At 35.1% G+C, this 22,847-nt stretch overlaps 1 protein-coding gene across 4 annotated transcripts in view; it reads left to right on the top strand.

Moving 5' to 3' along the window:
* The window catches only part of LOC150106836 (uncharacterized), a 203,157-nt gene that overhangs the window by 132,976 nt on the left and 47,334 nt on the right, over window positions 1–22,847 (top strand). For all 4 annotated transcript variants that reach the window (XM_090393346.1, XM_090393344.1, XM_090393343.1 and 1 more), the window contains 2 exons: window positions 2,828–2,946; window positions 10,964–11,122. In XM_090393346.1, the coding sequence (XP_090249472.1) occupies window positions 2,828–2,946; window positions 10,964–11,122 (278 nt within the window). The remainder of the gene's footprint in view (window positions 1–2,827; window positions 2,947–10,963; window positions 11,123–22,847) is intronic.

Here is a 22,847-nt window from a genome sequence, read left to right as displayed (position 1 = left end):
GATGTCAGAGTACTGCATGGTTTGTCAAATGAGTAGGATGAGTGGAGAATACTATCATCTGTAAAGCTGTGGGTTGGATTAGTGGTTATTGTACAGGATTTATGTACAGGAGAAAGAGAGTAGGTGATAGGACAGAGCCTTGAGACACTCTAGCATTGGTGGTGAAGCTCAAAGGGAGGGAACCGTCTACCATGACTTGCAGGAGAACAACCAGAGAGGAAGCTGGCTACCCATTTACAGAGAATGGCAGGGAGATCGAAGGATGGCAATTTGTTTAGTAGACCTCGATGCCACACACGTTAAAGCTTTGGAAATGTTAAGGGTGACAGCATAAGTTTCTCTGAACCTCTCCATGGTATGTATCCTATGGTGAGCAATATAAGCTATAAGGTTTAGCTGTGGACCTTGAATCTGTACTGGTCGCTGATTAATTAATGGGCTCTAATTAGTGGAGGAATTGGCTGTTGATGATTTTCTCCATTATTTTGGAGAAGACAGAGGTGATGGCAATTGGTTGGTAGTTTGATGGTAGACTTCTATCATTCTTTTTTGGAATAGGATGGATTGGATATGAGATTACGTCCATACATTGGGATAAGTACCAGATATGTATAATAAATTCTAGAGGCGATATAGGATGGGTGTTAGCTCTGAGGCTAATACCCATAACAAGCTATCTCCCCAATTGAGAACAGTTGGGAAGATACCATCAGGGCCAGAAGACATTTTAATATCCAAATTATTTACTACTTTTCTGATGACTTTTTGTTGATAAACTATAGGAGGCATACAGTGCTTGGATTCTGTTATGGATACTACTACTAATAATAATAACATAAATATATTAAGAAATTGAATAAGTTAATAAAACTTAAAAACACACACACAAACTCCTACAACAATTCTCTCTCTCACACACATAAATGCTCACACACATAAATACCATAAGTTGTAAATTGGCTTGAAAACGTTCTGTGGTTGGTCTCTAGGGAAGGTTTTCCAGAGCATTTAATCCTTATTTTTTTTTCTATCTAGGGCACTAAGGTACAATAAGTTTACAGCTTGTGGTGGTTGGGATAATGAATGGCATTATCAAGAATGCTATTCAAAAATGTACCAGAGCATTTAATCCTTATTTTTTTTATCTAGGGCACTAAGGTACAATAAGTTTACAGCTTGTGGTGGTTGGGATAATGAATGGCATTATCAAGAATGCTATTCAAAAATGTACCTTTTTTTCAAATGTACCTTTTTTTCAAAATGCTATTCAAAAATGAACCACGAAATTTGGCAACAAATTTCGTGGTTCATTTTATAACTTTGAAATTTATAAGATTATCTGCAGACTTAATTAAGATTTTCATATTACACTGTTAAAAAGTAAAAAAAAAAAAAGGATGATTCCAAGATTTAACTAATTCATCTATTCACCTTATTCATTATCCAGAATTTGAATATTTGATACTTGAATTCTGCCGATTTCACCATAAGAAATGGTTGAATACACAAAAGCAACATTTCTTGCATGCAGCATAGAGGAAAAAATCATTATGGTTATTATATCATTTAATATAATAAATTATACATCTTTAACAACTGATATTAGTGATTTGTCTTTATCCAGTCTTCTAATGGATTTTAATTTATTATAGGAACGTCTCTTTCTTTTCTCACTCATTTTTAGAAAATGTCATAGTGATTTGGACAACACTAAATAAGATATAAACAACATAGTCAGTAAACGGTGTACATACACACTAGTGGTTAGTTACATGTAACTACTGAATTGCCATTGTTTACACCAGCAAGTGGCTCTTTTCACTCTTCATTCTCAGAGTTGGTAATTCATGTCCAGTGAGCCAAGTTGAAGGAGACTACTGTAAAATAATTACAAAAACTATTTATGTATAATTTTTAATCTTTTGAAGATATTATTAAATACCAGCCTGGGTAGCTAAGTAGATAGTAGATATCTACTCTCCAAAGAACAGGTTGTAAATTTAACCTGTAATTAGTCACATGGGGTCTATTTGACCCCAACTGTCATTCAAGTTTGGTTTCTGACAAAACCAATGACAGATTTTTGTTGCGATTTCGCATACCCGAATTTCTTGCTGCCCCTGCACCGAATCAGTCACATGCCACCTGTTGGCGCAATTGGATGTGGAGTAAGGAGTGGTTTCTGATGTTCTGATCCCATGTGAGTAAATTATGCAACAAAAAAAAAGGTGTGACTAATTAAGGACTAAATCCCACCATGGGTATGGATGTTTGTGAATTGGAAAAATATCACTTAGCATGGGACCATCTTGCTTATTAGAGACCTGAATGACTTGAAGCAACTTCATGTTTGATCTCTAAAGTAGCATTTCTGTGCAAAACATTACCTGGCCATTATCTCATCCATAAGTTTATGGATGTACTATAAATTTTCAATATGGTACAATGGGTTCTAAAAGGTGCTATATGTTTACAACCTTTTGTGGGTGAAATTTGCATTAAAAATTAATAAAAATAATACTTATACAGAATGTCCATACATTCTGATAAAGTTATGTTTTGATTATTTAATACAAACAGAAAGTTTATATTTTTTGATTAGCCAGGAGCTTATTTTCCCATTATAATATTTTAGCTGTATTGTAAAACTATTCCTGATATTCAGCCATTCAAGATTTGGTCAACTTTTCCAGGAGAATATGTTTGTTGAATCTTGGGACCTTCTGTAATTCTTTTTTAATATGTTTTACATGTTGCTTTAAATTCTGTTTAGGCAAGAAATTTCATGATTATTATCATATCCGTATTTATTTTATTACTTATACAGCCAATATCCTGAACGTTTCTCCTCTCGTTGTTTGGTAATTATTTCTAAGTGCTGGCCTCATCTTCGAGTGATTTGCATCGGAGGAACAGCAGTAGAAGTCAGTGGATTAGTAACACTAGGTAAGAAATGTAGTTTAATATATATGAGATAATATAAATCAAATGCTCTTAGAATCACATTTGAAATATTATTTTCATTGCTGATTAAATTCTGTAAAAAAAAAAGCATTAACGGAATTATTATAGGAATGAGTTTATTAAATACCTAGACCACTTACCTTTTCTAGCATTCTTTTGCATATCGCATAAATATGATGCAAATCTTTTTATCTATAAGTCTCCAAAACATTATAACCATCATCTCTTTTCATTGAACAAGTGGTTATAAGAACATTTTTTATATATATATATGAATCATTGCTTTGTATCTTGTAATTACTAAAAATAGGAAAGATGGTGAAACTTGAAGAACAGAAGTGGAGAGAATTTGTTTTTGCCTGTTACATATGCAAAATATCTTGAGACTGGTGTGGATGTTCCCGAATAATAATACAGCATTTCTGAATTAAAAGAAACACACGTATTAACCATGAAAATTATTTAATTGTAAATATTTCATCCTAAGTATCTTAGGACATCATCAGTACACTAGTTTTAAACAATAATAGGAATAACATACAGTTAGGGCGCATGATTACAATTGAATCTCATTAAACATGCATAATGTGCTACAGTAGTACAAAAAAATAATAATAATAATAATAATAATAATTATTTAACACAATTTTGTATGACAATTTCCCATACTTTAGGAATAGTAAGAACGTCGTTGCGGTTTAAGTTTGGTCTGTGTAGTAGGGCTTCAGAACTTTCTTTGTATAAATGTTCATGTTTATATAAAGATCTATGTAAAAGTTTAGATTTTCCCAATGGATCATATGGTTTTCTGAAGCCCTACTACACAGACCAAACTTAAACCGCAACGACGTTCTTACTATTCCTAAAGTATGGGAAATTGTCATACAAAATTGTGTTAAATAATTAATTTATCTCATTAAACGTGCGTAACGTGCTACAGTAGTAGCACGTTATGCACGTTTAATGAGATTCTATTGTAATCATGCACCCTTACTGTATGTTATTACTATTATTGTTTAAAACTGCTGTATTGATGATGTCCTAAGATACTTAGGATGAAATATTTACAATTAAATAATTTTCACTGTGGTTAATACGTGTGTTTCTTTTAATTATGATTGCACCACAGGTTTCGTTATTTAAAAAAGCATTTCTGAATGCTTGTCTGATAAGGCTGTTAAGCTTCTAAATGGTAGGTGCCAGTATCACTGGATTAGGAATATGGGTTCATGTTAGAAATTATGGACTTTACAACCGTGTTATAAATAACTCTTTTAATTTCTCGACATTTCGATCTTCATATTAAGATCATCATCTGGAGCATATACAATATAGGACAAGCTGAGTTACATTACATACAGCAAGCTAGAGAAACAATGATTTGATCATAGGTTATTCTACTGGCATGACCTCTAGTGAAGAAAAAAAAAATATTTTTTTAAATTATTTAGAAACTACATCAAGCTGAATTCTATTTATGATAACATGAATAAACATTCTTTCTTATAGATAGTTTTCTTTCAGTAACAATGATGTCCTGTTTTTAGCATTACAATTGTTATTTTTGATTTAGGATCCTGGATTAACTACAGTCCTGTTTATAGTTACTCTTAGAGAGGAAGGTTCCGTGGGTTGAATATGTGCCTTCCATATGTTTGGGATTTTTAGACCACCATTATTGTTCAGATTGAGATGGTTGATAATAATCTCACAGGCTTCCTTAAATTTGCGTTCATACCATGTTCCGGTGTGATGTAGACAACTAATGCTTTTCCAGTCAATTCTATGTAAGGTGTTCAGGGCATGATCAGAAAGGCCAGAGATCTTCACCATAATTATTATATTTAATGTGTCATTTATGTTCTTTTTGTCTGATAGGAATTGTGCATCCTGTTTCCCCTATATAAGGTATGTTACATGCAATAAATACAGTATACTCCAGGGTGGGCCAGTGGAGGGAGTGGGTCTTTGGATGAGTTGAGTAAGCTTTTTAATTTTGCAGGAAGTTTAAAGGTGGCTTTGAGGTTTGTATTTTTTGTAGTATTCTGTTTATTTTATCCGATGTCCCTTTGATGTAAGGAATGGTTATAGTTTTATTATAGTTAGATCAAAATAAAGGATAGTAACTTATTTAATCACAACCTATCTGAGCAGTTAGTTTTCAGTAGCCAGTCTCTGTGTTAAGCATTAAGTGAAAATACCATCTCATCCAAGACAGGCTGATCTCCTTTCACATTTGTCACAATCTCTGTGATATGTCTGTTGTGCTAACCAGATCAAAGTTAAAAATAAATGTGTCTGCATTGACAAAATGAACATAATGATTAGTTAGGAATTAATTGTTAACTAATCATCATCTTTAACTTATGTGCACCTCTCCTCCTCCACATGCTTAATACAGGACACCATCTCTTGCCTCAAACTACAAAAAAAAAAAAAAAAAAAAAAAAAAAACCTGGATATATTTGAAAATAATTTGTTCAGATAAACTTGCGTAAACCAAACAAAATAATTTGCATTCATTAAGCAACTCTATAACAATATTTTTAATGTGTTTCAAGGGATGAATTTTTGAGAAGACAAACTAAAAAGTTTGTCTTATCAAAATACAAACTAAAAAATCTCATAAAATTCAAAACCTAAATCAAATAAAATCTAACCATAAAAAACAAACCTAATTATAAAAATCTCATAGAACCAAACCATCACTATTGACCAAGTATACCCATAACATCATCATTATCTATACGGTAAGATGCCAGGACAGTTTTGAAGCAGTATACAAAAAAATCTAGCTTAAAATTTCTTTTTTCTGAGCCATATAGCACCTAGCACCACAATCAACAAAATATTATAAGGAATTGGAGAGTTTCAGAAATCTTCTCCACTGAGTCACAACTATTTTCATTGTTGTGAATCAGTGAAAATTTCACTGAGAGAAAATTTCAGTTAAAAGGACTTGTATCATATCTCTGTACAGGACACTTCCAGAAATGAAAATTTCAGTTAAAAAAAGGACTTTGTATCTTATCTCCATACAGGACACTTCCAGAGTAAAATATAGAGAATTATACCAGACATTCTACCCATGACTACCATCGTCCAAGCAATCCTGATAGGTTATTTGCCTATCAGTGCATTGTATATATCTGTATGAATGTACACTCATGAGCAGTTGAATTAGAGATACCTGTGTTGGCGAAATGGTGCTGTGGTCGCCCCGGCGAATGGAATAATAGCGCATGACGGGGATGTTGTCAGACCTTGTACTGACCGTCTGAGTAATAGTCGAGCACAGAATGGGGAAGACTAGAGATCTCAGTGAATTCAATCACGGCCAGATAGTCGGAGCCAGACATATGGGGCACTCCATCTCTGAAGTCGTGCAGGCACTGGAATTTTCACAGTCCACTGTGTCAAGAGTGTACCGTGAGTACATGGAATTAGGTAAAACCACAGCCGCCAGGGAAAACTGCCATGGTGTACAACGTGTCGATGACAAGGGACGTCGTCAGCTAGCCTGGATGATAACAGCGGATAGACGGGCCACAGTGCTGCAGATTACTCGCCAATTCAATGCTGAACAACAACGACATGTGAGCAACCGCAACATCCAGAACCATCTCCTCGCTATGGGGTACAAAAGCCCCCCCCCCCCCCGACTAGGGTACCTCTGCTCACCGCACGTCACAAGGCACAACGATTAGCATGGGCACAGGAACATTGCCATTGGGCCCTCAACACACAGAAAAAGGTCGCCTGGACTGATGAGTTGAGGTACATGTTGGTACACGCCGATGGCAGGGTACGAGTACGTTGCCAAGCACATGAAGCGATGGATCCCTCATGCCAGCAGGGTACATTTCAGTCGGTGGTGGTGGTATCCTCGTATGGGGACTGTTTACGTGGGATGAAATTGGTCCTGTGGTACATCTACCATCGTCCCTCACTGGCGAACGATACAGGAACCTGCTGTCAGATCACGTGCACCCATTTCTGTGCCTACAGCACCCTGCAGGAGACCTGTACCTGCAGCAAGACAATGCACCAGCCCACTCCCAAATTGTGGCTGAGTGGGTGGATGAGCACTCCACGGACATGAGGATGGTTGGCTAGCCCCCTGAGGTCCCCTGACCTCAATCTTATTGAACACATCTGGAATGCTGTCGAGAGAGAGATATATGCTCCTTGGACCCTGCTCCGACCAATCTCTGGTGGGAGGCTGTGCAGCAGTCATGGATCAGTTTGGCTCCCCAATGCTTCCGGTGCCTTGTTGAGTCCATGCCATGCTGCATCGCTGCCATCATCAAGGCAAAAGGTGGTGCTACCTGCTACTAGGCAGGTATCTCTAATTCAACTGCTCATGAGTGTATATAAATGTATAATGTTGTTGCAGTCCCTCATTGTATATTTTGTATGAATGTTTTGTGTTGATGGATGTGTGTATACACACACACACACACACACACATAAAGCCCTCATTTTTCTCTTTTTCAGTCCCAGTTCACTCCTTATGTCAACCATTTTGAACTAAAAAAATATGACCATAACAAACATTTTTACTGACATCAATCTGAAGATGGTGTAATCAATGAAAAGCTTAGTCTAGTTTTAATGAGATTTATCTAATACTATTTCCCCCTCCCTGAACTTTCCACTCCACCTTCTTTTACATTTTCCTTTTTCTGAACCAAGAAAGACGTAATGTTATGTTCTGGCAGACTACACTGAGATAAAAAAGCCTTGCTACTAGTAAAATTAATGCAGTTGGAATATCTTGGCCCTAATACAATCTACTTTTGTGAATTGCAGCTAGTACTCTTTTGGTTTTGATATTAACTAAACTGTTATGATATCATGAGCTATCATTTTATTTAAAAAGATAGTTGCTTATATAAACATGCTGTGGCATCCTTGCATAACAGAAGATATTAATGATTATTAATTATAAGAAAGGGATGGAGGTGGTGAGGGGTTCCTAGGTTTATAACTAGGGGCACGCTAGACGGAGCACCTAGTATATATATATATATATATATCATCATCAAATTCCATATATACCTTCAAGTGGTGTACAGGATATGAAAAAGTACTACATGAAAAATGACATCTTTTGTTACAAACATGAAAAAATTATGTTTGCCGTGGTTCCCTGGCGAAAACAACTGGGGCCTTGTTTAATCTGGCGATGCCCTAGCTGGCATGAAATTCTGCCATGTTGTACCATCATTTTTTATTTTAGTTTAAGCTAATAAGAATACAATTTAGTTGTCTAAATCCAAATTGCCAGCCCATATATATATATATATCAGTATTTGTTGTTTCAAGGATACTTGCGACTAAGGCTGAACGATGTAATCACAAGAAAGATATTTATTTAAGCAAATATTTTGGTCTGGAAATAGCAGACCATCGTCAGTGGTATTACAAGATCAGTTTAAAAAATACAAGCTAGAATACTAACAATAGATCGTTAAAATTAGAACACGTCGCGTGATGTTATATCACTAAGTATGAAACGGAATATTTTGAAGTAGAAACATGATTGAATTTGCTATTAAAAAAAATAAAAATAAAAAATTAATTAATGAGTAATCTTGATTAGACTTTCCCAGATTTTTGATATAGATATACAGTCATTACGATTCAGGTTGGGGCGATTGAAGAGGCGAGTCCTGGACCAAAGGATGCTGTGGTCAGTTTCAATCCCGTGTTGAGCCAATCCAGACTTTTCAGGTTTGTTGTGAAGAATGGATGATTGATGTTCTTGGATTCTTTTTTCAAGAGAACGTCCAGTTTGTCCAAAATAAGAGAGATCACAGTTGCACGGAATTTGATAAACTCCAGGAAGAGATAAAGTTGAGCGTTTGTCTTTAGGAGAAGGAAAATGAGAAGACAATTTGTTAATAGGTGAATAAGTAGTTGTTAAATCATATTTCTTTAAAATTCTTGCGATAGGTTCTGAAATACCGGAGATATAAGGAATAGGCACTCGACGTATTGAAACTTTGTTGTTTTGTGGAGGATTATAAGAATTGAGAAGACGTTGAGTACTTTTTTCAGAAAAGCCATTGAGTTTCATGTGTTGTTGGATAGTAGAAAGTTCTTTCTGTAGATAATCAAAAGTAGAACAATTAGTTTTGGCTCTTCTGATGAGGCATTTTATAATTCCTGTTTTTTGACATGGATGATGGGCTGATTCTTTAAGAATATAATGACCTGTGAATGTTGGTTTCCTGTATACTGTAGTTGTAAGAATATTTGAAGGTGATCGGATGTGGAGAACATCTAAAAAAGATAACTGGTTGTTTTCTTCTAATTCTATGTGATGATGCAAGGAATTAATACTGTTTAAAAAGGAAGGTAAAGCATTTTTGCTGTGAGGCCAAATAGTAAATATGTCATCTATATATCTTACCCAAAAAGATGGTTGAGGGAAAATAGATGCGAAGAGGACTTTTTCTAAATGTTCTAAATAAAAGTTGGCTAAAGCCGGAGAAAGAGGACTTCCCATGGCCGTTCCTTCTACTTGGCTATAAAATTTGTTTTGACATACGAAATATCCAGAATGTATTACGAAATCGAATAGTTTTATAATATCTTGAGGAAAGATGTCAGCAAGTAATTTTAAAGTTTCCTTGAGAGGTACATTGGTATATAAAGATTCTATATCAAAACTAACCATAAGATCTGTAGGTTGTAATGAGACATTTTTTAATTTTTCTAAGAAATCTGAGGAGTTTTTTAAAAAAGAATTAGAGTTACCAATGTAAGATTTCAATAATTTAGCTAGATATTTGACTATACGGTAAGTAGGAGAATCAATACAATCTACTATTGGACGAAGAGGATAGTCAATCTTATGGATTTTTGGAAGGCCATAAAATCTAGGAGGTCTTGCAAAATGAGTTTTAAGTCTTTCAATTGTGTCTTTATCCAAACTGATGACTTCATCAAGGAGAGAATTTAATTACTTTAGTTGTCTGTTGGTTGGATTATAATCAATTTCTTGATATGTGGAGCGATCTCGAAGCAAAAGAGAAAGTTTTCTTCTGTAATTTGCTGAGTCCATAACTACCGTTGCTTTTCCCTTGTCAGCTTTAGTGATAACGAGGTGATTATTTTTTCTCAAGGACTGTAAAGATTTCATTTCAGAAGGAGATATGTTGGAAGGAGGAAGTTTAGCCTTAAGTAGAGACGAAGCGACTTCTAGGCGAAGAGCATTAGCTTTATCACTGGTTAGATGATTAAGATTCCTCTCAATATTAACTAGGAAATCTAGATATGGTATTTTATTTGGAACAATAGAAAAATCATGTCCTTTTGACAGGATGAGAGTTTCGCTTTTAGTCAAAGGACGTCGATATATTTACAATCCAATTATCTGGAGTTATGAATGGCTTGGATTGTCTAGACGAAAGAGCTTCATATTTACGGTTAAGATGTTGACTTAGTTTATTATAAGCACGTTGAGTAGGACGCTTAGCCACATTTAGAACTATGTGAGAAAGATGTGGATCCAAATTTGTGGATATATAGGTGCGCAAATCAGAAATCTGATGACTGTGAATAGCAAGGTCACGTTTAGCAGCTTTAAGTTGATTACGGATTAGAGATAAACTAGTGTTCCGGTAAATATTATGAGCTCCAGGAGATTTTATTGTTTTTCTTTAATCTTAGCGAAATTGGGAATAATCTTGTTGTCGCGGCACATCTATTGTTAGTATTCTAGCTTGTATTTTTTAAACTGTTCTTGTAATACCACTGACGATGGTCTGCTATTTCCAGACTGAAATATTTGGTTAAATAAATATCTTTCTTGTGATTACGTGATTATATCATTCTATATATCAGTATGTTTCATTTCAAAACAGGGGTGCCCTATTAGTTATGTCAACATATATATATATATATATAGTATTTTTTTAAAATATATATATATAGTATTTTTTAAAAAAAAAAAAAAAAAATATATATATATATTCTTTCTTTCTTGTAGCACAGTATTGCAAAAAGTTAGAGGTACTGGAACTGGATCACATGGGAGAAATCCAAGAGGCAGCAACTATATCTATTTGCAAAGTTGGTCTTAGGGGTTTACAAAAATTTTATTGCACCCACACTCCTATAACAATAGCTGCCATCCTTCATATCTTTTGTATGTATTAAAATAAGAAAAACCATTATAAAATATAGTTAAATGTTGTTTGTTCTGTTAGACTTAGCTGTTGTTCATTGTTGCTCTTTTTTGTGTTTTGTTGCTGACTGTTATTTATTAATTATTATTATTAGCCTAAATTATATCATTGTTATTATCACCACATCTTCATGGAGTCAAAAGACTAGTCATTGGAGATTCTCAATTAACAAACACAGAGTTAGTGAGATATGCGTGTTGGTTATATACAGTCTGGTCTCTTTTTATGCGGTAGATACGTTCCACAGAAATCCGCATATAAAAAATCGCACAAAAAAAGACCTAACGAACGTTGAAAAATTAGGGATACGTTCCATAATTTTCTAAAACTGCATAAAACCGAAGCAGTGAATTAAAATAAACCTAAAATCGCATAAAAAAGTTTATGAAAATTCAAGAAAATAAGAATGCCTAAGTTTGTTTTAAAACTTTATTCATTTAATTTTATTGAAAAGTAACAATTTTTTTTTTATTTTTTACATTTTGTCATCAGAATTATCGTCGCTATTAGACAATATTCGGCAACGTTTGCGAACTGGTGCAAAATCACTTTCATCACCGGAAGAGATAGTCAGCGCATCACATCTGTATGGTAAAGGCAATGGTTCTTCACAAACAGAATTAGCTTAACCCTCGTTCTGTGCTGATTTTTTTTTCTTCTGACAATGTAATCAGTCATTAAACTTTGCGATGATGATTTCACTAATTTTTTATACAGCTCGCGATATCCAGACATAAGTTCTTCAGCTCACGTTGGAATTTAAAGGCTCGTTCAGAATTTGTGTCATTAACAAGAAAATGATTTTCCAATTTATTGCACAGTTCAAGACCTCGAATTATATTTGCAGTGAGGGGGACAGGTTTTTCTTCCACTTCACTATCGATTTCTGGATCTTCAACGATATCTAAAGTTAATCAATATCCAATAATATCATTGTCACTTGAGTCATTATCCACAAGCAATTCATCTACATCATTCTGGCTAAATGTATCAAAACCTTCTCCACCAATTTCATGTGCCAAAATAATGATTTCAACTGATAATGAAGATGTTTGCAACGCATCCAGGCCAACTGCTTTCCAGCAGGCATTTAAAGTTTGTGGTCTTATTTCAGCAATAGCAGATACAACATGATTTAAGCAGTCGAAAATAGCAATTTTTTCCAAAACATCAGTTACTGTTAATGATTCATTTTCTAGTTTATCCAGTATAAATTGAAAAGTGTGCTTAACGTAATATTTTTTTAGAAGTAGCAATTATGCTTTGATCTAATGGCTGAATAATTGGATGGAAGGAACACTAACACCACATTTGGATGTTCTAAATGCGGATGACCTGGTGCATTGTCAACAATTAATAAAACTTTAAAATCGAGAGCTTTTTGCTTCATATATGTTTCCGTTTCTGGTACAAAGCAATTATTGAACCATTCAGTAAATACAGCAGTTGTTACACAGTACCAATGTACCAGCAGCTGTTGTAGATTTTTGCCTTTTAGAGCACGTGGTCTTAGAGATCGATTTACTAGGAGGGGTTTCAACATTCGATCTCCTGATGAATTGCTGCAAAGTAACAACGTTACTTGATCTTTGCTTGCTTTAAACCCGCTTGCTTTTTTCTCAGACTTTGTGATGTAAATTCGACTAGGCATTTTCTTCCAAAACAATCCTGTTTCATCAGGCTTGTTTTGTAAGAAATAGCATTAAAAACTTGATTGGGACAATATTCACCATCTTCAATAATTTTGGCTAACTTCTCTTGAAACATCTTGGCTGCTACTTCACCTGTAATCTTCACATTATGAAGTGCATTCCTTTTTAAAAACCTGGTTAACCATCCTTTGCTAGCCGAAAATTCTTTATCAGCCTGGGAAGCAGAAGTATGGCTCCAATTGCTTCATCTGTTCATAAAACTGAAGAGTTTAGTTTTTTGTTTAATTAAATAACCACTTATAGAATTCTTCTTAGAGTTAATTCTTCAATCCAAGTTACAAGCACTCGTTCCGTGTTTTCTAATAAAGCATCTCTTGAGTACGATGATAATTTGGCACTCAGTTTTGTGCCAGAAATGACAGATTTTCTTATTGCGACTTCATTCTTTTTAATTGCTTAATTTTAATTGCTTAGTAGAGTCACCTAAATTAAAATGTTTACCAATCGCCATAGATCCCTCTCCTTTTGCTAAGGATCTAAAATTGCAATTTTCATTTCCAAAGAAATTGCTTTTCTTTGATGCTTATTTTCCCCATTGGACCAAATTAAGTCTTTAAAATAATAATTAGCAAAATTTAGACTTTCGATAATAAAAAGACAAACACTTACTCACATGCAAAATAAAATTTCACGAACGCTCAGTGCGTATGCATTATCACGTTACGTCAGAATGTGCTGCAACAGGAGAGGGATCTATGGCGATTGGTAAACATTGGTATACATAATGAACATATACAACGTTGATGAACGAATTGGTCAACAACATGCGAAATCACGTGCTTTATAGGTAAAATTTTCCAACTGTTATACAAACAAAATAGTTACCACTTTTAAAACTACAATGATCATAAAAGAGAAGTTAATTTTCTGCTGTGTAATAATAAACAACTCATCCCACAATACGGATTGATTACCACAGGGTTTTTCCAAAGCTGAGTTCCTGAGGAGAATAATCGTGAATATGTCGAAAAGTTCAAACCCAGAACGTCTAAATAACATCTGTGTAGCAAATGTTAGTGACCAAGCTGTGTATTTTTAAACGTGGAAATATTCATGAATTATCGTTAATTTTTGCACATCAAAACCTTTCAACGTTCGGAAAAGGGAAGAGTTTATGACTGGTCATAAAAATTGCCTGCAAGCCGATTACAACATGGACGGCATACCCTCTGTTCACAAAACTGAACGAAATAACAGTGTTGCAAATATTAGTGAACCAACTAACAAGGAAGTATAAAGAAAATTTTTCCATTGAAATTGAATATCAAGGCAGTCTGTATCCGGTTCTCAAATCTAGTAATACTGAATAACTTTCTTCACAAGTTCATACTGTAGGGTGAAAGTGCTTGTTTCGAAACCGTAGTGCAATGATTTTTTAAAAGTAATAGGCCTACAGATTTAAATTTTAATACTAATCAAGAGAGACAAGGGACTTTGTTTAATTTTGGTGTTAAGAAATCTCTTATTGAAGGTGTTTGTGATGCAACAGATAGTGATTCATCCACCTCCAGCCTTCAAAGTGATCTCCAAGATGTACAAAAGGAAGGGAAAACTATCAGCACACAGGAGAAAAAGTCTGCATTCACTCGTAAGTCTTATAATAATATTATAAATTTTTTTTGGGGGTGCTTAAGGGTCAAAGCTGTATAACTGAGAGGAGACCTCCACACAGCCTTTAAAGGAATGCGGAGAACCGACCAGGGCTTCTGACCTAATGTCCAATCATCACCTTCTCATGGTGCACCCTGATGGGTATCTACTTGGGTACTGAACGAACAAGGATGGGCTGGCAATTTGGGATTTAGCCAACCAAATTGTATTCTTATTGTTAAACCAAAATAAAAAAATGATGGTACAACATGACAAAATTTCATGCTGGCTGGAGTGTCGCCCAGTTAAACAAGGCCCCCCATTGTTTTTGCCAAGGAACCAGGGCGAACAGCGAAAAGTCAGCTACTGGAACAAATCTGAAAACAAACCCCAACTCAACATCACCAGTTAAAGATCGGTACTATCAACTTAAGAAGCCTGAATGGCAAAGAAATGGAGCTAGCTGAGGAATTAGATAAGTACCAGATCGACATAATAGGGGTGACTGAAACAAAAAATGAGACCAAAACTGGTGAGCTCTCTCTGAGCAATAAATACAAAAGGTTATATTCAGGCAATGACAATCAAGGAAAAGAAGGAGTAGCCATAGTATTCAACACAAAATACGAGGCTAATCTTCTTGAATGGCAGGCAGTCTCAAATAGAGTGAATGTGGGCAAATATGAGAATGGGGAACTGGACAATGAGACTTATTTGTGCCTATGGTCCCACAGAAGATTCTACTAAGGTAGAAGTGGAGGAATTTTTTGAGGCTTTAGAAAAAGCAACTGACACAATGAAAAAGGAAAAGTTGGTCCTTGTTGGGGATCTAAATAGCACAGTAGGAAATGATTGTAAGTCATACAAAAATATTTTGGAAAATTTGGAGAAAAGAGCAAAGCTAATAGTAATGGCAAATATCTGTTGGATTTCTGCTCAGGATATGGACTGGTTATTACTAACACCATGTTCCAACATAAAAATGTGCACAAATTCACATGGAGAGAAGAGGCTAGGAATAAGAAAAGTCTCATTGACTATGTTATTGTTGATAGTGATGTTTTCTCCCTGGTGCAGGACACCAGAGTGTACAGAAGATTTAAAATTGGAAGTGATCACTATTTAGTCTTGAGCAGGATAAAATTGAATTTCATATTGAAAATAATGACATGTAAGAAAGTTTGAAAGCGAATAAAAGTTGAGCAGCTCTCAGATGTTAACTGTAGACTAAAATACACAATGATTATTGAAGAAAAATTGAAAGAGTTTGAGATCAAACTCTTTCAGTGGCAAACTCTGAAGAAAACATTGATTGATTCAGCCAGAGAGGCATGTGGTGAGGTTGTCTGTAAGGATAAAAAAATCAGAACTCCGTGGTGGACACAGGAAGTTAAAGAGGCAGTGAAGGAAAAGAAGAAAGTATATCAAAAGTTCCTGGCAAATAAGTCAGCTTGTGCTCTTAGAGAATATAAAGACAAATGCAAGAATGCTAAACACTGTGTAAAACTAGCTAAACAAAAGTCATGGGAGGACTTTGGCAAGAATATAGAAAATAAATATCAAGAAGGTGGCAAAATATTCCGGAGGTTGTTGAAGAAGCTTAGGAATGGAGGAAAGAGTGCTGTAAAAGGAGTTAGAGATGATAAAGGTGACATGAAAACAGGAGAAAAAGATATCCTTGAAGTATGGAGTAATTATTTTGAAAAACTGCTAAATGAAACAAGCAGTGATAATAGCACAGTGGTAAAAAACACTGACCAGGCATGCAGTCAGGAATACTTGAAGTAGAAAAAGCCATCAAAGGCTTGAAATGTGGAAAGGCAGCAGGAGCAGATGATATTCGACCAGAAATGCTGAAGTATGGTGGTATAAGAGTCTTACAGTGGCTGCACTGCATAGTTCAGAAAGCCTGGACAGAGGGACGAATTCTCGATGATTGGAGTAGAGCTCTCATAGTACCAATGTATAAAAAGGGAAATAAAACAATGTGAGAGTTACAGAGGTATTTCCCTACTGAGTGTTCCTGGCAAGATCTATGCAAGTATACTTGAGAAACGGTTAAGAAGAATTGTGGAAGAAAAGCTTGGTGAAGAACAAGCTGGATTCAGGCCAAATGGAGGCTGTCAGGATCAGATCTTCACTTTACGACAAATAGTTGAGAAAGCATGGGAATATAACAAAGATCTGTATTTAAGTTTTGTCGATTTGGAAAAGGCATATGACAAGGTGCCAAGCTATTCAATACGCTGCAGTTATATGGTGTCAATGGGGCATTATATCAAGCAATACTTAGTTTTGAGTTGTAAGTCAGCAGTTAGAATTGAAGGAAGTACAGGAAGATGGTTTAATGTTAAATCTGGTGTGAGACAAGGATGTACATTATCCCCTGTATTATTCATTATCTATATGGATCACATTATGAAGGAAAGTGATATTAAACATGATATCAAAATTGGAGATGTTAATATCAGCTCTTTGCTTTATGCGGATGATGTTATACTTAATAAATAAATAAATCCGCTACAAGTCTGCAAGATTCTCTGACTAAATTGAATAGCTGTTGTAATAGATATGGTATGAAGGTCAGCAATAAAAAGACAAAAACAATGAAAATAGGCAAAATCATTGAAAATGTCAACGGTGTTGTGAATAGAGAACCTGTGGAACAAGTAAAACATTTCAGCTACTTAGGCACGATTTTTAGTTTAGATGGTAAATTAAATATAGAAATAGACAACAGAATCAGCAAAGCTGGTGGTGGGAAGTCAATTGAATAAATTCATATGGAATAAGAGAGAAATTAGTCGGACCACTAAATTAGCTGTATACAAGACAGTGTTCAAACCAGTTTAAATTTATGGATTTGAGAGCTGGGTCAGAAGTAAAACACTTGACCAAAGACTAGAGACCGCAGATATGAGAGTCCTGAGAAAGATTATAGGCATGAACAGATGGCACCAATGGCAATATCATATTAAAAACGAGGATATTAGGAAAGAACTTGACATTGTGAACATCCAGAATGCATTAGCAGAGCTAATCTTAGGTGGCATGGTCACTTAATCAGAATGGGTGAGGAAAGATTAGCAAAACAAGTGTTCTCTGCCAGGTTGGCAGCAAAATGAACCCAGAGGAAGACCAAGATATAGGTGGATTGATGCGGTATAAAGTGCCTTAGACGATAGAAATATAAGATCTGATAATGTTGGAGTCTTGACAAGTAACAGACTGATTTGAAGGAAAATTGTAGAGAGGAAGGTAGTAATGATGTAATTTTTGTCATGTAGTACTGTCATATCCTGTACACCCCTTGAGGGTACTGGTAATTAGTTTACGGATTAACAACGCATATAAAGTATATTAATTTCTTTATGGAGACATTTGAAGAGAAAGCCTTAAACTCCGCCCCACAAAAACCCACTATTTGGCTTCGTTATGTGGATGATGTGTTTGCTATTTGGCCACATGGCTCAGACACACTCCACTCCTTCCTAACACACTTAAACAACCAACATCCCAGAGTCCAGTTCACCTTAGAAAAAGAGGAAAACAACACCCTCCCCTTCCTAGACACTTTAATCACCCGCCAGCTTGATGGATCTTTGGTTTTCTCTGTTTACAGAAAACCCACCCACACTGGCAGATACATTCACCAGCAAATCCCCCCCCCCCCCCTCACAACAATATTGGATGATAAAAACACTATATAACAGGGCAAAATTAATCTGCTCAGATGACAAGGCCCTGACTATTGAACTAAACCACATCCATCCACATCCTTAGCCAATGGCTATAACTCCAAAAAATACTAAAACCTGTAAACCACAACCCCCCTCCCCCCCCCTCCACAATAAAGATTACACCAAGTCTATCACCATCCCCCTACATCCAGGGCACCTCTGAAAAAATAACCAATATCCTCAAAAAATATGACCTTACTTCCTGTTACAGACCATATAAAAAGTTGGCATCCCTTATCCGCTCTACCAAAGACCAACCACTTCCCCTAGACCTACCTGGTGTATACCAGGTCCCTTGCAGCTGCAAATTGTCCTACTTTGGCCAAACAGGCAGAACAACTAATATCAGGATTTCAGAACACCAAGACTACATCCGGTTTCACCAGTACAGCCGCTCTGGGCTGGCAGACCATGCCTTAGATACCCACCATAAAATTCGTTGGAAGAAAACAAAAATAATCCATCGCAGCAAGTTTAAATACGAAAGATTATTCAAAGAATCTTCAGCAGCTCTAAAAAACGTTCCTAACCTCAACAAATTTGGGTGCATGAAACTGCCCCAAATTTGGGAGACTTTCATTATGAGAACTTCAGCCCAACTGCCAAGACTACCAAATTAACCCGCAAGAGGGCACCATTAGAACTTTAGGAACAATATTAGTTTCTTGCTTTCTTCCTCATTTGCTTTGTGTTAGTTCCTGAGTGCACATACCATATCTTTATGTTCCCGAAGATGGCAATGTGACATTGCCGAAATATAGAAGTTATTCATTAAAGTTACCTTTAATTAATATACTTTATATGCGTTGTTAATCCGTAAACTAATTACCAGTTATGTCTAACCAACGTATAAGTCTTACTACTAGAACCTAGAGGGTATGTGGTAGGAATTTGATGATAATAAATTTTTGGTGATCAGAATGGGATATGGCAATGAAAATCAGCACAAATTAATTTAATGATGTTTGTTTAATTGATGTTTAATTAATTTTTAATAATAATTAATGATCAGCTAAATTAACAATTAATTATTAATTAATACATTACAAAATAACCAAGGTGTTCCATGAAAATTTCAGGATTTGCTAAGTGGTCCGTCATAGGAAAAGTTTGGGAAATTCTGGATTACCCTATTATCAGAATGGATTCTCCTTCTGTTGACATGTGCAGAAGTGTCAAAAGGTCTTGTATCTGTGGGCGTACTATACATAAGTTTTGAAGTTATGCACTGCGTAACTTCAAACTGCATAAAAAGAGCCCCGAGTGTGTGTGTATGTGTGTATATATATATATATTAATCATATTAAAACATGAATAATAACTGCTCAACATTCCATTATAGTCCATCCAAAAAATGTCCTGCTTTTGCTGAGTAAATCTCCAACCAATAGGCTGTGGACTCAAATTTCTCTACAGGTTTTGATTTTTATGAATGTCTTTAGCTACAAGACTTTCATCATGTAGTGTGAGACTGCTGTATCACTTATTGGAGGGATGAAGTGGCTTAAAAGTTTTGGTCTTTGGAAGGATTTTCAAATTATCTAACTTTTAGCCAAGTGTATCATAGGTTTGCAACTTCTTGTGGTTGGGAATCACAAAATATATATATATATAATTTTTACCCATTATCAAAGGTTCTTTTTAATTTTTTTTAAAAATCGATACTGTACAGTCTGTTGCTTTCTGTCTAAAACCAAGTATATAAATTAATAAATATTAATGCAGAAATCATAGAAGTTTGGCATAAGGAGTACTGTACATAACAAGAAGTTTGTTTTTCCTGGTCTTTTTTGTGCTCACCATCAATGTCATATATAATGTTAAACATAAGAATATATATATGTATATATTATTTTTTTCTGATGAGAATGTTGTTAAAAGTTTTTTACCTTGGTTTTACTATACATTAAAGATACCAAGAAATTATATACTTGGTTTTAGTCCTTTACCCAAGGAAGCAAAACAATGTTTTATGCAAAGTTTTACGTGAAATATATTCATGTTTGAACTACTTGTACATAGAGACTAATGACTTTGCATCACTTACGTATCCCGTAATGCAAAGTACACCCTCCCCTCCTTTTCGGACGTGTAAAAATCCAATGCATAATGGGAAGGGCCACTGCCCAGACCGGTTTCAACCTTTATTGAGGTCTCATCAGTGGGAGCCAGACCTGGAAGAAATACCAAGGTTGAAGTAATACAGAAGTCGTATATATCTCATATACAAAAGCACTATACCTTATTAATAAAAATTTCTGGATAAGAGAAAGATGTTGAAAGTTTTTTACCTTGGTTTTACCATACGTTAAAGATACCAAGAATTTCATACTTGGTTTTAATCCTTTACCCAAGAAAGCAAAACAATGTTTTGTGCATGAAATATATTCACATCACTTGCCTTAGTATGTATCCCATGTATGCATAACAGCAAAACTGTCCCATGTCAAGACCTCAATAAAGGTCGAAACTGGTCTGGGCATGGCATTGGCCCTTCCCATTATGCATTGCATTTTTACACTTCTGAAAGTTCTTTGCATTGTGGGATGTGCAAAACATTGTTTTGCTTCCTTGTGTGAAGGATTAAAACCAAGTATATAATTTCTTGGTATCTTTAATGTGTCATGAGAATGTTGTTTTCATTATATTGAGCACTTGGGATTATTTTCTGCAATTACATAAATACCACATCTGCTATGATTATCATACAGCACCTCCGTGATGTTACAGGCCTCATTGCTGGAGGCTGTTCTATGCTGTCTATCTTATATATATGGCCAGTACAATCACTAATATTTTTCTGTCTGTTAATTGTATGTGTTTTTTGGCTAGTTTTGCTTGTTTTGCAGAGTAAAAATTCAAGTTTCCAGGAGAAAATCCTACTATCCATATATGAGATTGGCTAATTCACCTTCAGTTGTGAAAAGCTCTTATGATGGTTTTTACATTTAATGTTCGCATTGTTATTTGCTACCAGTTGCAGCGCAGATTATTCACTTGTACCATGAAATAAAACTAAAACACAAACCTCTTTCAAAACATTTCATAATTGATATGTAACCAGTCATATATAATAAATTACTGTGTATTTATTTTCAGATGTTCATTAGGATTTTACTTTTTTGTGTTTGTTTATATGTTATTACTGTGGGTTAAATAAGGGTTAAATAATTCAGAAATCCCATTCCAGATATTAAAGATGAACTTAGACCTCAATTGATTCAATTACCACCTAAAGACATTAAACAAACATCCATGCCTGCAAGGACAGATGGACCTAAAGAATAGTTTGATTATCTATTCTTTCCAAATGTGGTGTGCTTTGTGAAAACTTTTATTGCCTATTGTAAAAGTGTCAAAATAACAAAAAATAGTTGAATGTGACAGAATGGTGTTGAGATTTTGAAGCCTAAAAGGGTATGAAGACATTCTTCTCAGAATTGCCAAAAATGGATTGCAGAACTTATCATGAATCTTTATAAACCTCAGAAGTCTGAAATCTGAAGAATGCTATGTGCTGAAGAAACCATCCACAATTTTAGAGAATTCCTCAACAGCTTAAACCACAAAAAAAAATCCAATTCACATTAGAAGTGGTATAAGACAGATCACTTCCTTTGCAAGTTATTCTCATCTCGATAGAAAATCATGTCACTCTACATGTTGTCACATCACATCATCCTTCATCTAAACATTCATATACAGGGCTTTTACAATATCTATTTATGACAACAAAATATAAAAAGAAATAACTCCTAACATAACATAACATATCTTAACAGAGATGTGGAGAAGACACATAAATCAAAATTGGAATTTCATGCTACCACAGTAAAATATCAAGTACTTTTGCAACTCACAAAAATGAGATACATAGAATTCAAAAGCTGTGTTCTCAGATTTAAAGAGGCTACAAAAAATGATACATCATCATCATCAAATTCATGCCATGTACCCTCAAGGGGTGTACAGGATATGACAGTACTACATGAAAAAATTACATCATTACTACCTTCCTATCTACAATTTTCCTCCAAATCAGTCTGTTACTTGTCAAAACTCCAACATTATCAGATCTTATATTTCTATCGTCTAAGACACTTTCTACCGTATCAATCCACCTATATCTTGGTCTTCCTCTGGGTTGTTTTGCTGCCAACCTGGCAGAGAACACTTGTTTTGCTAATCTTTCCTCGCCCATTCTGTTTAAGTGACCATACCACCTGAGATTAGCTCTGCTAACGCATTCCTGGATGCTGACAATGTCAAGTTCTTTCCTAATATCCTCATTTTTAATATGATATTGCCATTGATGCCATCTGTTCACGCCTCTAATCTTTCTCAGGACTCTCATGTCTGCAGTCTCTAGTCTTTGGTCAAGTGTTTTACTTCTGCCCCAGCTCTCAGATCCATAAGTTAAAACTGGTTTGAACACTCTCTTGTATACAGCTAATTTAGTGTTCCGACTAATTTCTCTCTTATTCCATATGGATTTATTCAATTGACTTCCCACCATACCAGCTTTGCTGATTCTGTTGTCTATTTCTATATTTAATTTACCATCTTCAGTAAAAATTGTGCCTAAGTAGCTGAAATGTTTTACTTGTTCCACAGGTTCTCCATTCACAACACAGTTGACATTT

Source organism: Typopeltis vanoorti, chromosome 5, assembly GCF_054136105.1.
Source record: "Typopeltis vanoorti isolate ZY-2024b chromosome 5, IOZ_Tvanoo_1.0, whole genome shotgun sequence".
Classification (NCBI taxonomy): Eukaryota; Metazoa; Arthropoda; class Arachnida; order Uropygi; family Thelyphonidae; genus Typopeltis; species Typopeltis vanoorti.
The sequence above is the reverse complement of the archived record's forward strand: the minus strand, read 5'-3'. Positions and strand labels throughout refer to the sequence as shown.